The sequence below is a fragment of the Magallana gigas genome, chromosome 1 (assembly GCF_963853765.1).
Source record: "Magallana gigas chromosome 1, xbMagGiga1.1, whole genome shotgun sequence".
Lineage (NCBI taxonomy): Eukaryota > Metazoa > Mollusca > Bivalvia > Ostreida > Ostreidae > Magallana > Magallana gigas.
The window spans coordinates 74378841-74400669 of record NC_088853.1 but is presented as its reverse complement, the minus strand read 5'-3'; the positions used below and the strand labels follow the sequence as shown (position 1 = coordinate 74400669).

The 21829-nt window shown below is 33.9% G+C and overlaps 1 protein-coding gene across 1 annotated transcript; it reads left to right on the top strand.

Moving 5' to 3' along the window:
* The first annotated feature begins 73 nt into the window (after window positions 1-73).
* On the top strand, window positions 74-17689 carry LOC105335170 (uncharacterized). Its single transcript, XM_066075254.1, has 7 exons — window positions 74-292; window positions 3646-3930; window positions 5868-6137; window positions 12277-12558; window positions 13513-13809; window positions 16417-16440; window positions 16567-17689. The coding sequence occupies exons 1-7, from the start codon at window positions 235-237 to the stop codon at window positions 16926-16928; spliced, it is 1578 nt and encodes a 525-aa protein (XP_065931326.1). The 5' UTR covers window positions 74-234; the 3' UTR covers window positions 16929-17689.
* Window positions 17690-21829: the final 4140 nt, after the last annotated feature.

Below are 21829 nucleotides of genomic sequence, written 5' to 3'. Positions count from 1 at the left end.
CTCTTTGTTTTTCTCGTTTCGTAAATTGTATCCGTTTTGGTGAGTGATAAACCACGTAATGCAGAATGCGTTAAATGATCGTGTGCACCGAACTTCCCTAGGAAGGAAGTTTTCAGCTCCAGAAGTTTCACAAAACAATCACTAATAGCATAAAAAAGAGTGTTATCTTTTTAATGTTTCAACAGATAACGAAAAAGGATTTGGCGGTTTTGTATAACGTTTCAAGAGAAAAAGATGCCGCTATTCCAAGTTCTGTTAATTATGAAATGTGGACTACTTTGTCTTGCTCAAAGTGAGTAGTTTTTACATGTATTACTATAGACCCTGAGTCGCACTACTACACCAGCTGTATGTTTTCTTGCATGCTTCTCAAACCTGATATAGTTTGTACGATACGATACGTTTCTTGCACGGTACGGTACGCTTCTATTACGATACGATGCGTGTCTTGTTCAATACGATGCGTTTTATATACGCTTTCCATACGGTTTGTATGGTTCCTGTACGATACGAATTTAATTTCTAACAATCGCTGATCTTTACTTTCTTAAAACATCTAGAAGACATGAGTTTCAAAGTATTTCATAAGTATATAATTATCAAATGATTTAATTAATAAATTAAATCAATTTAATGAATGTATCGTTATTGACAATCTAAACTATGAAATGTTCTACACAGTATCATTATGAATAAATACCCGACCGGCAACGTACCTGTTTCTATTTTACGATCGATCTCTATTTTGGCACCTGAGCCGGGAAGTTGTGTTAATGTGATACTGATTGTTTACTTACTTTTTTTCTAGAATGATATAAATTGATGTTCCCTGTTGAAAGTACTTTATTTGAGAGAGAAAGAGAGAGAGAGAGAGAGAGAGAGAGAGAGAGAGAGGTGTTCTGAAGGGGTCACTTCGACAATCGCATTTCCGCCCTTAGGGCCGTAATGCGAGAGTGCAAAGTTGTAAAGCGAAAGTGGAAAGTTGCAAAGGGAAGCAGCGAAAAGGCGAATATGCGACGACGACGAAGCGCAAAGTTGCAAAAAGAGTGCAAAGGTGGGAAGGTGAAATCCACATTTAACCTCGCAACTTTGCAAATATGCGAAGGTCGAAGTTGCCCCATCGTAATAATACATTACACATTACGTTATACATGCATTTGTCAGGAAAATTATGAAAATTTTAATTTTACTTAATACCCGTAGAATTTGTGTATGTGTTATTAAGTTTTCGTTTTAATTTATTAGATACATATACAGTGTATACCTTTAAATGCTCTGTTCGTTTGATTAGTCCCTAAAAAGCAGTCTGAATCATCAATAGAGATTATGCAACATACAGTCTAAATCATCAATAGAGATTATGCAACATAGATGTTGCATAATCTCTATTGATGATTCAGACTGCTTTTTGGGGACTAATCAAACAAACTGAGCATAATTATTTAAGTCAGCGATTAATACCTTTAGAACCAAATATTCATTTTAGGCGGGCTTCGGTTGGGATACGAAAGGTATATATAAACGTATTGAAGATTAATGTATGTGTAATTACACTTTTTTAGGCCAGAAAACTGGGAAATTATTGTAAAAAACAGGGACAGGAAAATTAGGGTTAAACTCGTAAGCATTTTGTGTAACATTGTTCATAAGCAGGGCCGCGCAGATGCGGTTTGAAACTGAGAAAATGTGATTCTCGCTCCGAATTTCATTCCCCGATATTGTTTTCTGCAAGTACGATGTTTCTAAGAAAATGAGAAACGCTGAGTTAGCAGGTGGCATTATTTAGGTGGATCAATAGTTAATTGCCCCTTTTATGTGTTATTCATTTCTAGAGGAATATCGTTAGAATAAATTTGAGGGACACAGAATACATAGGCAGGGTTGGCGTTCACTATCCTTGTACCCTAGGCTAGGATAGCCCATTAAGAAACAATCGCAGTTATTAAAAGGCAGAGATTCTGCGTTTTAAGTTTTAAAGGCCAGTCTAAGAATGCTTTACAAAAATTCAGTATATATTTGAACACTAGAAATGAATTTTTGGGTAATTTCACATATACATAAGTTGATTAAAATCAATAATATTACTTATCAAAATTTAGTTTAACTAAACCCTAATTTTTGCGTCATTCCAATTTTTGAGAATACATGAAATATTATCTCAAAACTTCGAAGTATATTTTATATTTTCGCACTTATATACATATAGGCCTGGCAAAGATTAATGCAATGTTGCCATTTATAATTTTATATTTAAAAAAAAATGTATAAAGAGTTCTACTTTATATTTTGTTAACATATGAGTAGTAATACCCTGGTAGTTGAAAGGGCCATGTCCCCCTTGTTATTAAACATTTCGGAGTCGGAGCTATTCTGTAAAACACATGCATTTTTGGCAATCGGTTTTTGGAACGCAGTTCGTAGTTTGCCATTCGCAAATCAAAAGTGAACAGCGTTCGAGAACGCAGTTCAAAATTCAAAATTTATAATTCATATTTGGGGCCTGAAATTTTCAGGGTCATCTACTGGTGGTATACCATTATCACCCTGAACATATGGTGAAGTGGTCATCTCTACTTTTTAAGATTCGGGCTTATTTGCAATTGAAAACCGAACTGCAACACAAATACGAGTTCCAAATTTTGAATTGCGAACTGTGTTCTATAACGGATATCACTTTTGAATTGCGAATAGCGTACTGCGAACTGCGGTGTTTGTTTTTCTTTGTATTTTATAGAGGGAAATATTATTACAAACGTGAATAATTCTGACTCAACATTGACACAATATCAGATCAAGATATACATGAATACCGATAAGCCGCTTATTTAATTGCATTTGAACAAATGGCCGTGTTTTGTAATTTGAAATAAAAAAATAAGTGAAGGAGGAATGCGGGTAATATGCAACGCTTTGTGCCATGTAACCTGCCTCAGTGAAAGCACTTAATATCACACAGGATTAGCGCGTACAGTTTATGACACACCGATCGAAATTATCACCTATATGTTGACTGTTTGCCTGGTGTAATGATGTATAGAATAGCATCATCCCAATGAACTGCATGTTGATTATATTTAGCAGGATGTTGATTAGTAATACTACATATCTTTATTATATAAATTGCAATCGATGGTGATTTCAGTCAGCCATTGATTTGTCAAGATAAATTACGAGAGAGAGAGAGAGAAAGAGAGAGAGAGAGAGAGAGAGAGAGATTGAGATTGCCTCGATTCTGAATTTAAAGTTAAACAATTTAAAATTTCTCTCTTTTGTTCTCTCTCTCTCTTGTTTTCTCTCTCTCTTTTGTTTTCCCCTCTCTCTCTCTCTCTCTCTCTCTCTCTCTCTCTCTCTCTCTCTCTCTCAACTTCTTCATGGACAGAACACACTAGTACTACATTTACATGTATGTTGTGTATGTTCACACCACTGCCGCGGATTTCTATTTACTGACAATTAATAGCATCATCGTTGATATCTTCCTCTTTGCAGTCAATTGAAAATTGAAATTATATTTTAGAAATTATTGAAATTGAATATGAGAATTAATCAACAGTTTGAATTTAATTTAAGGGTTCTATAAGTAGCTCATTTATTAGTTTTAGTTTATCTGTAAGATTTGTACAAACTCCAAATTCTAAAATTTAGGCAAACCTTCGAAGCCGAAGATAACAGGAGACCTTAACGTTGAGGTCAATAGATACATAGAACTGACGTGTTCCAGTCAATCCACCTTAGCCCCTTTTTACTACTCCAAGCTTGTCACCTTGTCCTACACCTGGTTTGTCAACGATACAAAGATGGATGGAGAAACCAGAGGGACCCTGAGATTATATGTAACTAGAGATCTCAAGTACAACAGGTACTCGTGTACAGCCACAGAAGAAGACACGGAGTCTGACAGGAGTGACTCAATACAGATTAACCCTCTGTGTACGTATGACTGATGTAACTAAACTTCTTTGTAAGTAATTTCGTCGTTTTGTTTCTTTTTGCTTCTTAGCAATCTCATCAGGAAACAAATTATAGAGTTCACTATGTTTGTTCGTCGACCCAATAAATACAAAACGGAACCAAAATAATTGTTAAACTATGTTGCTGCATCGTAATCATGAATATCTTCTCAAAATCTATCAACATTATATTTTAATTACAGACGACTACCGTTATACCGCATAGAACAATCGAATTTAGCGTTGTTCATTGTACGGTGTTCGCTGGTATGATAAGGCAACTCTCAGCGATCAAATTCTTCTGATCGATATGACGTCACAATAAGCAGCATGATGTCATATTTTACTCAGAAACATGTCGATTTTAACTTTATCTCTGGATTAAATTATAAAAACTACAGGCATAAAATATCACTCTTCTAACTAAATGTATCTTCGATTTCTCTCTATTACGTATAATTATCATTGATGACGTCACAAGCATGTTTAAAGGGGAGGTCGTGTCGGGAGACAAATCATCGGAATGCAGTGTAAACAATGCCGAAATAAGACTTATTTAATACAGATACCTAAGATTTAGATGAGTGTCAGTTAGGATATAATCAGGATAATACATGGATGTATATTTTGTTAAATCAGTGAGTGTTATAAGGTAAGCAGATCGACATTTATATGGCTTGACCAGCCTTAAGCTTTCCTCTGTCAGTGTGTACATAATAAGGCAAAAGTGTAACACTACCCCGGGTATTAGGAAAGATGATTTTGGTAAATATCAACGGTATATGACCTTAACTACTTGAAAAGTGCTGCTAGAATCATGTGCTTTGTTGTTTTAAATGAAAAATACGTAGTATTTGCAATGCAATTATAGAAGTTGAGAGGGTTTCCGATAAATATTTATAATATTTATTTTATGCGATTAACAATAGATTCAAGCTGTAATACTTATAAACATGAACTAATTGCCGATCGAATTATTGTAGCAAACATACAAATGAACTTCGGGGTAGTGTTACACTTTTTGATTTTTTTTTTGTTAAGGTAAAAAAGTGATCTATTTTTAACTGTCACGTGATACCATGGCAGCTTCAAAGATCGAGTCGATTCCGAAGTAAAAGAATAATATCTTGGTGAACACATTCCCTTAAAATTTATATTCCACCCTGTTTTCTTAAAAAAAACCCAGTTTTTAAATTGATCATCATTTTGACGGTCATTAAACTCATTAAACTTAACCTACCCGCGTTTTATACTAACAACCAGATAAAGAAGTCGTTTGATTAAATATTAAACATTCATGGTAATTTAATCATTTGTTAGGTTTAATTGCAATGATTAAATACATCAATATATGAGTTGTTAAAGTAAAATTGTATTCACTGACGGTAACTAGAATAACATTAAGTCCTTTTTAGTGGGTCATTCCCAATGTGGGATTTTGAACAGCATTTGCAAAAACTAATGTTCAATACCTCAGAAAATATTCGATCAACTGGAAGCTGCAATACAACGAATACTACTGCCTTCAGACTGCTTTGAATTTAAATCTACTTTATTTAATATTGAGTACCGTTGTTTAGAATGTGATACATTATTCGTTTGCAATTATACATACCATTTACAATTGTTATATCAAATGTACTTTTTGTAATATCGTAAAAATGGACTGATAAATGACATATTAGCATATAAGTATTCTTATGAAAAGAGAACAAAAATACCAACATACCCATTATATAAAAAAGTTTATGCTTCTCTATTCTATTAATAGCTATAGGAAAATTGGTTCTTGAAGAATCGGACAGTTTAGACATAGCTATAAATAATATATTTTCAAATAAATATTCATATGAAAAATATTAACATTAAAATCATCTGCAAAAATCAATGATTCTCTATTTATATATATCTTTATAGACGGACCAGACAGAATTATCATCACCCCAGAACCTGGCAAACTAACGGTAAGGGAAGGGGAAACTATTGGTCCCTTTGTTTGTACAGCGGATTGCAATCCAACCTGTAGTATAACATGGAGAGTAAAAAACTTTGATGTATTCAGCGATGCTCGTTCAGAGATGGAGACGTTATTGCAACAAGCAGTGCAGAGGGGTATGCAGTTATTCCGATGCAAAGCAGATTGGAGAGAAATAACATTCAAAGAAAACATTCAACTTGATGTCCAATGCAAGTATTTTATTGTAACATTAAAGTTTTCGCAGATAAGTTGTTATTCTCCAGTGCACCTTAATTGCCTTTTGTACATTTACAAAATTCACCGGGTACCTTCTGGACATGTGCAGAGTAGTGTGGAAATAGAGTGATCCCGAAACATATTAAATAATTCTGATTTATCAAACGAACATTGCAATATTTCCGTTTAAGATTTCATTAATGAGTTGGGGCACAAATTGCATGAAAACCATCTGGATTAAGGTGAGCAGATATCAAACTTGTTTATTTATCTGTTTTGATAAGATACTGTAGTATGTATCCATTTAACTGTTTAATGACGTCTTTAAAAATGGTACGTATACGAAAGTTAATACATGATGGAGACTTACGTACTAGATTTTGGGATCATGAAGGATATATTTGGATTTTGACGAAAGTTTTCTTCGGTATGATAAAATACCTATTTACAATCTAAGAGGGCAATAGCAAGTCTATTATCCCCCTCAACAGGAATTATTTTCCTCGGCTTCACCTCGTGAAATAGTTGATGTTTTGGGTGACAATAAATTTGCTATGCAACTTTTGCCGGCTTTAAAAAATGCATGTATACTGAAGTTAATATATGATATAGTTATAGACGTAAGTAACTGTTTTGGGATCATAAAGAATATATTTGGTGTTGATGAAAATGAATGGTATACACATATCAAATGGATATGGACAGAATAGTTTTATTCAAACCCTTACAAAATCTTACAATCCTACTGTTTTATTATATTGAGTAAGTTAATTTGTATATCTATTTAGTTTATATGTAGATGTAAATGGTCATATTTTTTTTATTATTCAATGAAACATTTTATTGATCACAAAATATTTTGATTTCTCTCTCTTTTTGATTTGTTTAAAATACGCAGGTTTTTATGCTATTTCCTGCTTACCGCGTAAGTAGTGTCAATGTTTTCCACGCGTTATTAACCACTTTTACGGTAATTGTAAAATAAAAAATCGTTCTCTTTCATCTTCAGTTGGTATGGGACACTTGTCGATAATTAAAATGGATAGTTTTCCGCGTTTCGATTGCAATATCGAGGAAATGTTGTATTTACTACATTTTTTTTTAAGTTTTATGCATTTCACTGGTCAGAAATTGATTAATAGAAAATGTTCTCAATAGTAGAATAAAACTGGTTTTCGGGGTTAATCACCTCTAGCCGCCGTTTCAAGCGAGTTACAGGAAACAGGACGCCGATGACATTCAAAGGCAAATAAACAAGACGATTAAAGAAGCCAACAGCGAAATATTGAGCCAAGTCTCGAGATTTTGGACAGTCATTTGTCTGCAGTGGAGTAAAAAATTTACGAAAACCAGAAAGTGATTTGGAGAGGCAAGAAGCTAAACAAGAAGAAGTCTTTGCAGATGAGTATCATTTGAAAAACGCGGAAATAAAGAGCAGTACAAACATAACGCAAAAGTGATGGCAAAAATTAAGGAGACGAATGAAGAAATGGAAGAGGGCTGCACCCAGGAAGCGAGACAGAAAATATCTGAAGGGTATGAATTTATAAAACCGAGACAAAAACCTATAGAACTAGCAAATTCCTCCGCCGCAGGTTGAAGGGCAGCGTACGAATATGTAAAAAATAAATCCGAATGCTTTAGACTCGGAAAACTAAAAGATAGTTTCCAAAGCACAAACAAGAGCCGCGAGAAAAAATTAAGAAAAATAATAAATGAACGCATAAAGAGACGGAGATATACAAGCAAAATTAAGGCCCAGAAAGTGGTCAGTCGAGCGAAACGGAGATAAGGCAGGTAACTCGCCGGTAGATATACTGAGAAGTAATCTGGATATGTATTTCAAGTATTTGATTTGGCTATAATTTGCCGTTAGTTACTACTCCAAGTTCTGTAGAGATTAAAAACAACAAATCTGCTACAGAGAATGAAAGGTTTGAGTCGTCAGAGATAGAAAAGTCATAAGGAAGGGTTGCGTGCAGGACACTGAATTTGTCAATCCATTAACAATACAAGGTAACAAATAGAAAACAAAGGTTGGTTTTAGATGCAAGACATGTTAATCCACATTTATTTTAGCATAAACAAAAGTATGATGACAGATAACATCGCAGGAGTGGTTTCAAATGGGGGATACTTTGTTTTCAGTTGATTTGAAAAGTGCTTCTCATCTTCTTTTTTATGGAAAGAGAAAAAATATTTTTACTCTAATGTTCTACCTTTGGTCTTAGTACTGCTAGATACATTTTTACAAAAGTTTTGTGTGAAGTAGTCAAATTTTGGAGATCAAAAGGTCACAAAGTTGTCATGCATTTAGATGATGGCATAGGAGGTTCTCAAACGTTTGCGTATGCTGAAATTCTTAGTTAAAAATACAGATAAATTCAAATGATTTGAGATTTATTTTGGTTGATGATAAATGCCATTGGAAACCTTCTTAGGGGATAGTTTGATTAGGGTTAGTATGGAACAAAGAAATCAACAAAATATCGGTGTCAAAGGCTAGAATTTAGAAACTTAAGGTAAATATTCAAAACATTTTAAAAGGCTACACCTCGGGTTTCAAGTGGTCAGAAGTTCTTTCTATTGCATCTGTAGTTGGACAGATTATTTCAACACAGGCTGTGATTGGTGACACGGTTAGGTTAAGAATCAGATACTTGTATTATTGCATACCTGTAATATCCAGTTGGAACTTTTATATTTTGCTGAGTCAGGAGGCTGTGGATTAGCTTCAGTTTTAGGTAAATAATTTAGATATCATGAATAAAAAAGGAACTCATTGAAATCAGATAACTGATGCAGAGAATAGACAAATGGCATTGGTCTGTGATGCTTCAGATGCGGGTTCTGGAGGTCATTTGACTTATGTTTAAAGGATGAACAGCAACAAATTGAATGGTGTGGTATTTGGAATGAGCGAGGAAACTGTTAGGAGAATATTGAATAACTCTGTAGATTTCGTGAATTACAGCTAAGTTGAGGTGAATTTAAATAATCGAAATGTTCCACACATATTAAAGGTTGGAAGTAAAAAAAAAAGAATTTGCAAGACATTGCCATGTCAGTGCATAGTCTGTGTGACAAGAAACACAGATTCATTTGAATTGCATATGGCTGCCTAAAGCGCAAAATACAACTGAGACACTCTTAGCAGAATGAGCGATTATGACGACTGGTCAATTAAACAGGTAGTATGTGAATACTTTTATAAAGAATGGGGCAAGCATACATGTGACATATTTGCTTCTAGTTAGAGCAATAAGTATGAAGTTTTCAATCCAAAATACTACTGTGCGGAGACCAGTGGAATTGATGCATTTAAGCATGTATTGTCAAATAGAGGTAACTGGGTTGTACCACCACCTATGTTGATACCAAAAGTAGTAAGACAAATTAAAACAGGAAAAATGTAAATGTACTTTAGTAATACCGAAATGGAAATCTGCCCCGTTTTGGCCTATGTTGGTCAACAAGGAAGGTAGTTTTAAATGGTATGTAACAAGTATGATTAAATTCAAAAAAGGAGACGTTGTGTGCAGAGGAAGGGGAAATAATTAAATATTTGGGAAAATAGGGGAGAAACATTTTTTACATTTTCAGACGAATTTTTTAGGTCAAAGGGCATTTGTAAATTTATATAAAAAAATTAGTTATTCTGCTGCAAGATATAATATATTACTTTTATTCAAATATGTTTTCTTTCAATCAGATGTCAACTTCTCTATGCCTATTTTGGAAGCTAGTCAAGTTTTGCCAAACGGTGTACATGTACCGACAGTTGCTTCACTCGGTCCATTATTAGTCAATTCAAAACAACCGAGCAATGTCAAACTTTTCATAACTATGCCAGTGACATTATCCTAGCGCACATCGCTTGTGCAAGGCCATTGGGGAGTAGATATTGTCTTCGATGTTTACTAAGATGATAGTCATAAGGGTGAAACTAGAAGAAAGCGAGGCATAAGATCTAGAAGGAAGATAACTAAAAACACTAGACCGCCAAACTCTTGGAACACTTTTCTTCGGTGTAATGAGAACAAAACAAGACCATCTGGATTTACGCAGACCAAAACGTATCTGCAAAACTATTAGGATAAAATCTACTATAGTTGTAACAAAGGAAAAAAAATTGCAAATCAATGCAAATGCAAAAAATGCAGCCTTGGGTAGTATTAATTCAATCATCGTTGCGGAAGTAAGTCCGGATATAGATTGTTGTTGTTATTGGTGTGGTTGTTTTTTAATGATTTAAAAGTTAATGAGTTATGGGTGACATTTGGAAAGGGCAGGAATTTGCGATGAATACCAATTCATGATAATGTTTGATTTCTGGGCCCAAGATCAAAAGGACTGTCATTCTTTCATGCATTCACGGATTTGGGATACAGAGTGCGCATTAGTTGGGACAGGTAAAATGACAGCATGGCACGCTGAAATGTGTTTGATAGCATTACAGAGGTATTAAGACTCTTAAGTTTTCCTTGTGACGGTGTGACAGAACATATAATCAATTTGTACACATCATGTACGTTCGGTCCAGCACTGCCAAAAGAGTAAATGACACGCGCCTTGACATCTTTGCTCGTAAGCAGCGTCCATACAATGGCATCCCTCAATCCCCCAAGAGTTGCTCTTGTATAGCATATTAAAAGATCTGTATTGCAAGCTAAAAAACATTGGGTCAATCACTATGCAGGTGACAAACCTCACCATCCCCTTCCAGATGGTGTTGGGTCAAAGTCAGAGTTACTTTGCACTGCTCTTTGCAGCTGCTCAGACGATCAGATCATGTACATTCGAAATGAACTGCAGCATGTTTTTAAACGCATGCACAGAGTGTTCATATATGACATGAAGATCAAATTATTTCATACAATAAATTCTTCTTCATAATTTTACAGAAAAAAAATATTACACAGACATTTTTAAAATATCATGAAAACTTTATGAAAAAAGACACCTTTTTAAAATATGAGGCGGCCATCTTGAAAATGACGAAAACTTGAATGGCCAACGATATTTATTAATCAAGTAATGTTTACGGAACCTTCATGCAAAATGTGGTGCTTGTCTCCATAAGTGAAATATCTTGCTGAAATTTTGACCTAAGCCGCTACACTAGAAATGTTACTTATCCACACGATTATGTATTGAATAATTATTTTTCTCGCATTATATAACCTTAAAAATGATGTTTGACAACTTTCTGTTATGATGTTTAAGGATTACTTTCGGTTTATCCTTCCACGTGCTTCAAATAGTGCAAGTCAAAATGAGAGCATACGACAGTTTTTTAATTAAGAATTTGATAAATTGTAATTAATTAAGCAACATAATTACTTAGTGGATAATTTCAATGCCCCATTTTGCACTTCCCTACAGCAGACACCGTTTGTTTACATTTTAAAACGACGTAGTAATACACAGTGTAAGACGGAAAAAATTTACAATGCTGTCTCACACCGGACAAACCGATCCCACACCGGTGATAATGCGAAACTCACTATATAGGTATGTAAACTTACCTTCTACATCGTGGAGGGTTGCTGTAACCTTTCTTTAAATATTTAGATGGCAAATGGACTGATTCTCACAATTCCAATAATGTTTGGTCAGTTACATTCGGCAGAGATACTAAAGATCGCGTCAAACTAGACGATGTCATGATTCGTTGATATGTACACCGGGTCTCGGTTTCGATTTTAATGGCGGACGCGTGAATAGAGAATATTGCGTTACGCTGCTACAGGAAACTTTTAGGAAAGACATTTTTAAAATAAAATTATGCCTGGTTTTATTGTTTGTTTCTTTCTAAATACATCATAATATGAAGGTGTATCATACCAACTGAATTGCCAACGCCATTGATATGGGACTCTTTATTGTTATAGCATGTCAACAAATAAAATACATGTAAGAGGTAACAAAACATTTAAATTATATCATTGCGTGGGGTAAATAGCAAATTATATTCTTTGAAGAAAAAAAATGTTAACATGAAAAGGCTTTAGAAAACGTGAAAAAAATATAATACCATCTGAGGTTCCAGGAGGAAAAAAAAACAAAACTAAAATAAAACAATAACATAAACACATTAGTTGACACAATATTTCACTGTTTTCTTTTCAGATTTAGATGGACCCATCTTATATATCAATGACAAAATGAAAAGTTATATCGAGTTGACAGAATACGCGCCATTGAGAATATCGTGCCAAGTGGATGGAAACCCCGCCCCCACAATACGTCTCAGTAGGGGTCAGGCAGACACTGAACTCGATGAGAGACAGGGAACATGGCTAAACTATACCATAGACACGGCTCAATGTACCCACACAGACACGTATAAATGTAGCGGGAGATCTACAGGATTCAACATCACAGAAAAAGTGATAAACATCAACGTTCTATGTAAGAATCATTTCCACTTGTTATCAACGTCTAAACTAGCTAGTTTACAAATAGAAAGATAGTTGGTTGAGAAATGAAAATTGGATTGATCAACACGGATAAAATATTCAACATCAACGTTCTTTGTACGAACTCATTTTTTTTAATTTTTACCTAGTTTCTTATTCATGTATATGTGCGAAATGGTTGAAAGAGACTAAATGGGTAGATAAGTGTGTCTAAAAAAGGCAAACTGTTTTTTAAAATGTATATTCATGGATGTAGTAATATGTAAACTGAAAAGAAAAAAATCAACACTTAAGGTCTAGATCTAGTTAATGACTTCAGAGTGTCTTTTTTGGTGCTAGAACCGTTATGACGTCATAATTAATTTAAAGAGTCTTATTCCCGTATTTTACGCCTTAAGAGAAATTATGTAGAAAATTTAACAATTTCTTGATATTCTATGTTAAATCATGGGGAAAGTAATCCCAATACCTATATTCAATTTGACATCATTTTAAAGAGGAGGTAAAGAGCTTGTTTAGTTCTGTTTTGAAGACTGTAGGCATTCTTGATATATTTTATTAGTCAAAAATGGAAACAAAAATCCGAAATTTGTTTCTCAATTCCTTCATATTTCATTGAAAACAACAGTTTAAAACATGATTTTTCATTGTGTTCACCCAAATATCTAGCCCCGGTACCCTCTGTTAAACAAAGCTATTGTTATTAAGCAAAATTGAGAGCATTTATATCTTTAATTTAGTAATTCTGAAGGCACCTTTCTTTACTAGATCTTGACCCTAAGACAAAAAGTTATGATATATATACTAATTGAATTGTTAAAATGTGAGTTATCTTCAATAAAAATTCTTAAAAACTGGCATTTATATTTATTACAGACTTAATACTTAAAGAAGGAATCTCTTTACATGGGGAGTTCAAAATATAGGTATAAATTTCAATTTGCAGGTTACACCAGTTTTGATTGCGGAGGTAATTTCAAATCCATTTTTGGTTCCAAGAGTGGAATAGACACCAAAGTAAATGTGGCTGTTCCAATTATTGCTAACCCGCCTCCACGGGCATCTGACTTCAAGTGGGACGGTCCTGTACCAGTGTCTGTTAGGACAACTATTTCTAGAGGAGAGTTGACTTACAAACACCTAATTAGAAGTTCTATCCCAGTCAAAGATCGGAATTATTTTGGAAACTACACACTGTCGTACAATGGGCAAATAATCACTAAAATAACAATCAACCCGGAAGGTAGCATTAACTTACAAATTTTAAAATAGTCTATATGAAATACATTTCGGAATGGTTGTTAGTGTTAATTTGTTTCATATCATATCGTCTGTTCGCCCTCTGAGAAGATAAACCGTTTGTTGATGAAATATATTTTTTTTAATTAACAGACATTAAAATGTTCATGAATTTAAAACACTCAAATTATTCCTACATTTTTTATTACATTTGTTAATACATAATTGTTTTATTAATTTACAATGTCAAATTGATTCACACATAAATTTTAGCATGAAAGGCTGATTTGATATTCTATAGCTGGAACATAAACAGCTGTTCCTTGTTTCCCACCGACTGTAAAGTGAAAGCTAAAGTACAGTAAAATGCTTTTTTACGACAAATTTATCATGAATTATAAAATTAATCTACTAAATAACGATATATAGGCCATATTGAGAACAACAACCATCGTCAGGAGACATTTACTTTACCTGATAATATACGTAATTCCCTTGTAATACTTCTGCCCTTGAAACGTTTTACTTTCAAATTGGAGCGTTCACCATTCGCTTACCGTTCAGTGTGCGTTCAGCGTTTGCTCACCATGTGTTCACAGTGTACAGTTTTGCGCTCTCTCCATGTCCCTCACTTTACGCTCTCTTTTCATAAAGTGCTCACAGTGCGTTTTCTATGAGGTCAGCTATCGTTCTGCGTTCGCTCACCGTTCAAGTTCAATTCATTACCATTTCATTCAGAATTCCGATGTGAAAAGATCATCTTAGAAAAAACTGAAAAGAAAAATGTGCATGTATTCTTAATAACGACAGGGAAATTCCTAAATGCAATGTGAATGTCGTTTTCTTTAAAATATAATAAGGACTATCGGCCTCGATCAAAGCTCATAAGCATAAAGCATATTGAGTTATCATAAGACTGAAAGTAACAGTTGTTAATGGATAAAAACATCAATATATCTTGATGTTGAGTTGAATGTCACAGCAAGTGCTTTATTCTTTTGTTGCACAAGCTTTTAGATAAATTATGTTTCATATCAGCCACTAGAGGAGCACAATTTGTGCCAATGGAAATCCGACTGATTGTTGGAAGACATGGTGTCTACAATCTACATAGGTTTTGTCTATCAGAAATTCAGCCATCTTTATATGTCGACCTCAAAGTATTTGTGTGTGCAATCAGAATGACTTTTAACAAATGAGTTTGTAGATTTCCATTGACAAAGTAAGACAATTAACGAGTTTCATTTCTATTGAAGAAACAACCGTCAGTGATATCAAAAAGCCTAGGCTTTAATCTTGCATGGGAAATGGTTGTTTAAACCGTAAAAAAAACGTACGTTTTGATGCTATCGATTTATGTAAGATTGTGTGACCTCAACGTTTCTAAAAAATTTTAAGAGTTTTTAAGTATCATTATCTGATTCACATCGCTTCTGGAGTATATTGTTGTACAGTAAATTTGAAGCTTCTCCTTAACTACTCTATGGATTTTAGTAAGGAGTAAAGAAAAAGGCTAATTAGAACATTTATTGCAACCTGATTATTTATCTTTGTTTGTATGGACTTTTGTGAAGCTTTGGAATCAACTTTACATATGGTAAATCAAATTTATTTTGTTTATTTTGGATATTAAAGAAAACCGATTAATGATTTTGAAGTATTTTCTGCTTGTAAAAGGCTTTTGCGGGCGTAAGTAGAATTATAACATAGAGATTTGAATTTTACAAGAGGTAATTGATTTTATTTTTTGTTCCAGCCTTCTAAACTTTTACCTGTGGCAGTATGATATTAGTGAGCTTCTTAAATTAGACCTTTACCAGTAGTTAAAGTACTGTTATACATCAAAATCAATCTGTCTCAGTTAAATTAACAATGGAATTCAATGGCAGTATTTTAAGCACAATATATGCCTCAACACTTTTGTATGAAAAAAATAAGACAGGCTTTGGCCCTCATGGGCCTCGAAACTGTTGGATATCGGTTTTTTTTATACATAACTGTTTTTGGCATACATCCATTACATATGCGTTTTTGATAGAGTTGGGGAATAACTCAAGAACCAATCGCTCATCATTCGTTAACCATGCGTTCATCTTTCATCTTCTGTTTCCGTTTGCATCCACCTAGCGCTCATTGTTTATCGTTCAAAGCCGCTCACCCAATTCAGTTCAGTGTTCGCTTACCGTTCACACACAGTGCGATCTACTTTCGCACACCTTTCGTTCCAAGTTCGTTCACCGCTCATGTTGGAAAGTAGAACATTTCAGGGACTGTATATTAATCTTTTTTTTTTAAATATCTGAAATACTTAAAAGTATATTCCAGAAGATATATTAACTAAATTGATTCATAGATATAATCACGATATTAACTGTGTATTATTTTTTCCCAATATTCATTAGAGATATATTATTTTAAGTATCCACATTTAGGGAATTTTATTTCGTATTTTTGCATACAGGTTATTCAATTATCCGAATTCAAACAAAATATTTCAAAGCATTCTGTTACTTAACAATCTGTTTAAACGTGAATGATGTCGCTTGACTTTTACTTTCCTTAAAAAAAAATATGTTTGAATCGTGTTTTATTTTTCTTCTTTTTTTTTCAGAAATTTCCAATTTGAAAACAACAGGTGCGTTTTAAATATGAATAGAAAAATACCATTTGAAATAATAAAATCAACAAGACTTCAATAATTTTATCTATATTTGTAAAGGGTATATCACAATATAATTCAATATATGCTTTGCATTTTCAGATGAGACATCGATATTATATATTGCTGCAATCTCTCTGCTTTCTGTTCTGTTGGGATTTACATGGCTAATTGTGGCTTCGTGTGTCATAAGTAAGAGACGGTATCGCAATATTAACCAGAACAATAAACATGGCGGAAAAAGCATACAACTTGAATCGCAAAATATGACACATCACGATGATGAACACGGTACGGTTGTAGCCGCACTTGACAATATGACACAGCATTACGATTATGTGAAGGATACAGCTGAAGAAGAGAAGTACACGAACGCTATTAGAAAACACTCAGTTTTAGATGGGGGTTACACAGAACTAGGTCTACGTGACCAAGAAACTTTTTATGAGGAGTTAAAGGAATGAAAATTGACTCTGTTAATGAGAAATAAAATCTAGAAGACGTTACATACAAAAAAGAGGTGTAAGGCCCACAAAACTCACCTGAAAAGGAAAATCTTTAATACAATTCGCTTTATGGAGTAATTAAAAAAATATCTGGATACTTTGATATAATTAGTCCTGTATCAAATTATTTTTTTCTCCAAACATTTAATGTTAAATATGCCCCCCCCCCTTTTTTTTTTACAGGATTTTTCACTAGTAAAATTTGATTACTCTTCTCAAAAAAATTGCATGCCTTATTTCTTACTTTTATTATTATAATTATTATTATTATATTCATATTTATTCCTATTTTCAAATTTTGCTTTGAAAGAACGCAGTAATCATTGACAACAATCCATACAATGTAATCTACCTAATTGTTTAAGATAAAAGATAAACAGTTTTCTACCGCAAACTAAAACCTTAACCATGTAAATATAATGAATTCAAAATAAGTGATTTCGACATCATTAATTCACAAACATGAAACAGCAGTTTGTTACTTTTAACAAGTGTGTATAGATTAGCTGACGAAGTTAAATTACCGCACGATTTATGATTTTCTCGTCGATACACTTTAAAGCTAGTCTTGTCACTATCAAAATTCAAACATTATTTTGAGCCTCATGTTTCTGTGTATGTATCAGTGCATACAGCATAATTCCATATTGTTTTGAATGACTTGTAAACTATGTCTTCCGATCGTATCATAATGTGTCCCAAATTAAAACACTGCAAAACAAATCATTGTGTTTTACATATGTAGATTCTGTACAATGCAAGTCGGTAAATGAAGATTTTGATATTCATATCTTGATTCCAAATTTTTTTTGGCTTTTATTTGCATTCAGTTTTATCATTGCAAGTTTTATTGTTTTATTAAACACATTTTACTATAAAACATGAATGTAACATAAGACATATATTGCAATGCAAAAGTAAACGTCATAAAAATGTATCAAAACTTGATGTTCTGTTTCGCATACATGACAAAATGTATGTAGATGATTGGGATAAACAGATTTATAAATTGCGAATATATTTGAAGAGAAACACGTAAACTTTTGTTTAAGAAAGAGACATATTTACCAATATTTGTAGAAACAGGCTTTGACGGTTACCTGGGTCCCATATTGACCTATGAAAGAGTATTATCTACGTACAAAATTTCATTTTGAAGTCTAAAATTTAATCGGAGACTCATTTGACAGTCACCCTGCTTTAATGTTTGATGTGTGAGAAATATTCAATCATAAAAAGGGGGAGGTCAAGGGTAGAAAGAATCTCGGATTATAAAACCTTAGCTCCAGGGGCAAATAGTTTTGGTAATAAAAGACCTGCATTCCTTTAATGCTCAATCTTTTAATATATTGACAGTTTTATTTATAATGCACATAAAATGCATACAGTTTTTTTATATTGTAAACACAATCAGAATATCAAAGTATATTTCCTACAATAAAATATATATTCAATTCAATATTGCCAAGTGACAATTTACAATAAATATATCAAAATTAAGTAATAATTGTCAATCTATGACACACAGCAATTGCCTTAAGTAAAAAAACATGTTCGTTATACGATCATATACGATACCCCCCCCCCTCCCTTTCGGTCTCTCCCGCCCCCAACCGACACAAAACTTTAACCTCTGCCCCATGGATTTGGCAGTAAATTCACAATTTGACATCTGGACATTAGGAGCACAATAGCAATGCACGACTTCTTTGACTTTGATAATACAGAAAAATATATTAAATCAATACATTTTCACTATTCGACTATATCGGCCTCACCATTGGGCCTCAACCCCTGACCCAGTGACCATGGATTTTGCAATTTTTTCTTAGTAAAATATTGTTCAAAATGTAATGTGTTTTTTGCTATATGGACATTCTGCCAATGGGACTAAACCCCTGATTCATGAGTCATGAATTTCATCATTTAGGTAGAGGGCCAGTGGACAGCATAGCCATGGAAAGAGGTTTTTTCACACACATGTAATGGAATAGAGGAGAATATTGTTTGGAAAGAATTATTAAATTTTCAATATATTGCCATATTGGTCCGATCCTCAGGCCTGAACCCCCTGACGCATGGTGTTATGAAATTTAAAAAAAAAATGTAGGGGACCTCGAGGACACCGTAACCATGCATTTAGTTTTTTCTTAAATATATATGGGAGTAAAGAAGACGAGTTCTAAGATTATATATGTTTTTACTGTAAGGTCCATTTGGCCCGACCATAAAGCCTAACCCCCTGACCCAGGGGTAATGAATTTGAAATATTTAAGAGGCCCTCATGGACATTATAACTATGCATTTAGTTTTCCACGAATATATATGGGACTTCCGTTCATATCTATTAAGGATTTCTTATGAGAGAAAGCATAAAAATATCAAATATACATTTCAACTCAGTGCATGTACTTACTTTTGTTATCGTGATGACAACAAGAGGCCCATGGGCCACATCGCTCACCTGAGGAACAAAAGGTATGATAAAATCAGCTTAATGGAGTCATAATATAAACTATCTGGACAATGTACAATAATACATGTACATCCTGTATAAATAAAATCCATTTTCACCTGGATATTCTTATGTTTATGATCATTAGTCCCTTTTTTAACAGGATGATTTTATAGTCATATCATATGTTGAGTATTGCAGTTCTCAAAAAGATCCCTAACAATAGTTTATTTTTGGGATATAAACGTACATCAACCTCTGAACCTTCTCGTGAGGCCAAATAATTGTCCTGGAGCCAAAGTCTTAACAATTATAAAGAATCATCTGGCTGATTAGTTTCTGAGAAGATTTTTAAAGATTTACCCTATATATTCCTTTGTTAAGCTTTGACCCCCCCCCCCCCCATTGTGGCCACACCCTACCCTGGGAATAAAGATTTTCACAATTTTGAATCTACACTACCTGAGGATGCTTTCACACAAGTTTCAGCTTTCCTGACTGATTGGTTTCTGAGAAGAAGATCTTTACAGAGTTACTCTGTTTATTCCTATGTAAAACATCGACCTCCCATTGTGGCCCCACCCTACCCCCGGGGGTCATGATTTTCACAACTTTGAGTTTACACTACCTGAGGATGCATCCACACAAGTGTTAGCTTTCCTGGCCGATTAGTTTCTGAGGTGAAGATTTTTAAAGATTTACTCTTTATATTCATATGTTAAACTTCGACCCCCCATTGTGGCCCCACCCTGCCCCCGGGGGTCATGATTTTCACAAGTTTGAATCTACACTACCTGAGGATGCTTCCACACAAGTGTCAGCTTTCCTGGCCGATTAGTTTCTGAGTAGAAGATTTTTAAAGATTAACTCTATATATATTCCTATGTTAAACTTTGATCTCCTATTGTGGCCCCACCCTACCCCCGGGGGTCATGATTTTTACAAATTTGAATCTACATTACCTGATGATGCTTTCACACAAGTTTTAGCTTTCCTTGCTGATTAGTTTCTGAGAAGAAGATTTTTAAAGATTTACTCTATATATTCATTTGTTAAACTTCGACCCCCCATTGTGGCCCCACCCTCAGGTGAGCTAAAAAGGTTAAGTTTACAATACAATAAGTTGTTAAAGTTGGTTCCTGGAAGAACAGACTTTGAAAATTTTCTTAATAAATATTGACAATTTTTTTACTTTTTTAATCTTTAGTTTTTAAGATCTGTGTACAAACATAGAATTGCGAGCAAATCTCTGTATCTTGCTTATAATTCGAAGCTTAACACTCAAATATGGTTAGTAAATAGAAATTGTAAACAACTAAACACAAGAAACATGTACTACATGTAAAACAAATAAAGAACACAATTCATTTTTTTCGAAATGAATCATATATATACATGTATATACCTACATATTTCCGTCAGCGATATCAAACTCTATATTTTAACTGAATAAACTCGAGAAAATGCCGAGCATCTCAACAAAACCTATTGCATTAATCTATCATTACGCAAAAGATAATGCCGAATTACCGATAGAATGAATTGTGTTTCAGTAGGCAGCTACCCCATCATCAGATTTTGCTTAATTTGCGTAGGTAAACAGTTAACTGTTTGATTTACCGATGTCTCTGTTTGATTTAATACGTAAAAATCACGAAATACAGACGATAGTTTCCAGGTTACAAAGCATAAATAATGAAAACGACACGAAAATCAGAACAAGCGAACACCAACGTCATGTGTGAAAACTGTCACCGCATCGAAATTTTTAGCCTCAATTTACTTCACAAAATCGGCACCAATATATTTTGCATTTTTCAAAATTTCCCTTCATACGCGAACTGTTGCACAACAAGCAAATTCATCATAGTCAGATCGACCCTTTTTCGTATAATGTCATGGCTGCTTTAAACAAAGAACCTCGTTTTAGAAGTATGGAATACGAGTCTAGGTAAAATGGGTATGCAAACCCGGGCCGTGGCAAAATAAAAGCCGGGGCAGATCGGCAATCGTGAATTCCAAATACGCATTATTTTCAGCAATATTTACAGCGAATACACATATACTAGTCCATCAAATATCCTGAAATTTTAATGAGATTGGCAGATCTTTTGTTTTGCCCTGGCCAAGTCTTGCCAACCCATTTTACCGGATGCCGAGCCCGAAGCTATTAAACTGATTGAAACACGCCTTTCCTTTATTATTATTTTCGTAATAAGTCAGATTTGAAACAGAATTACCCATTAATTTTTACAATTTATATTTTCCTTCCCATAAGGATAATATATGCTAAACTACGTTGAATTTGCCTCGGTAGGTCTTGAGAGGAAGATTTTTAAAAATGCACCCCCCCTTTTTCTACAATTTCAAGGTTTTCTCCGCTTTGAAAACAGATCGGACTTTT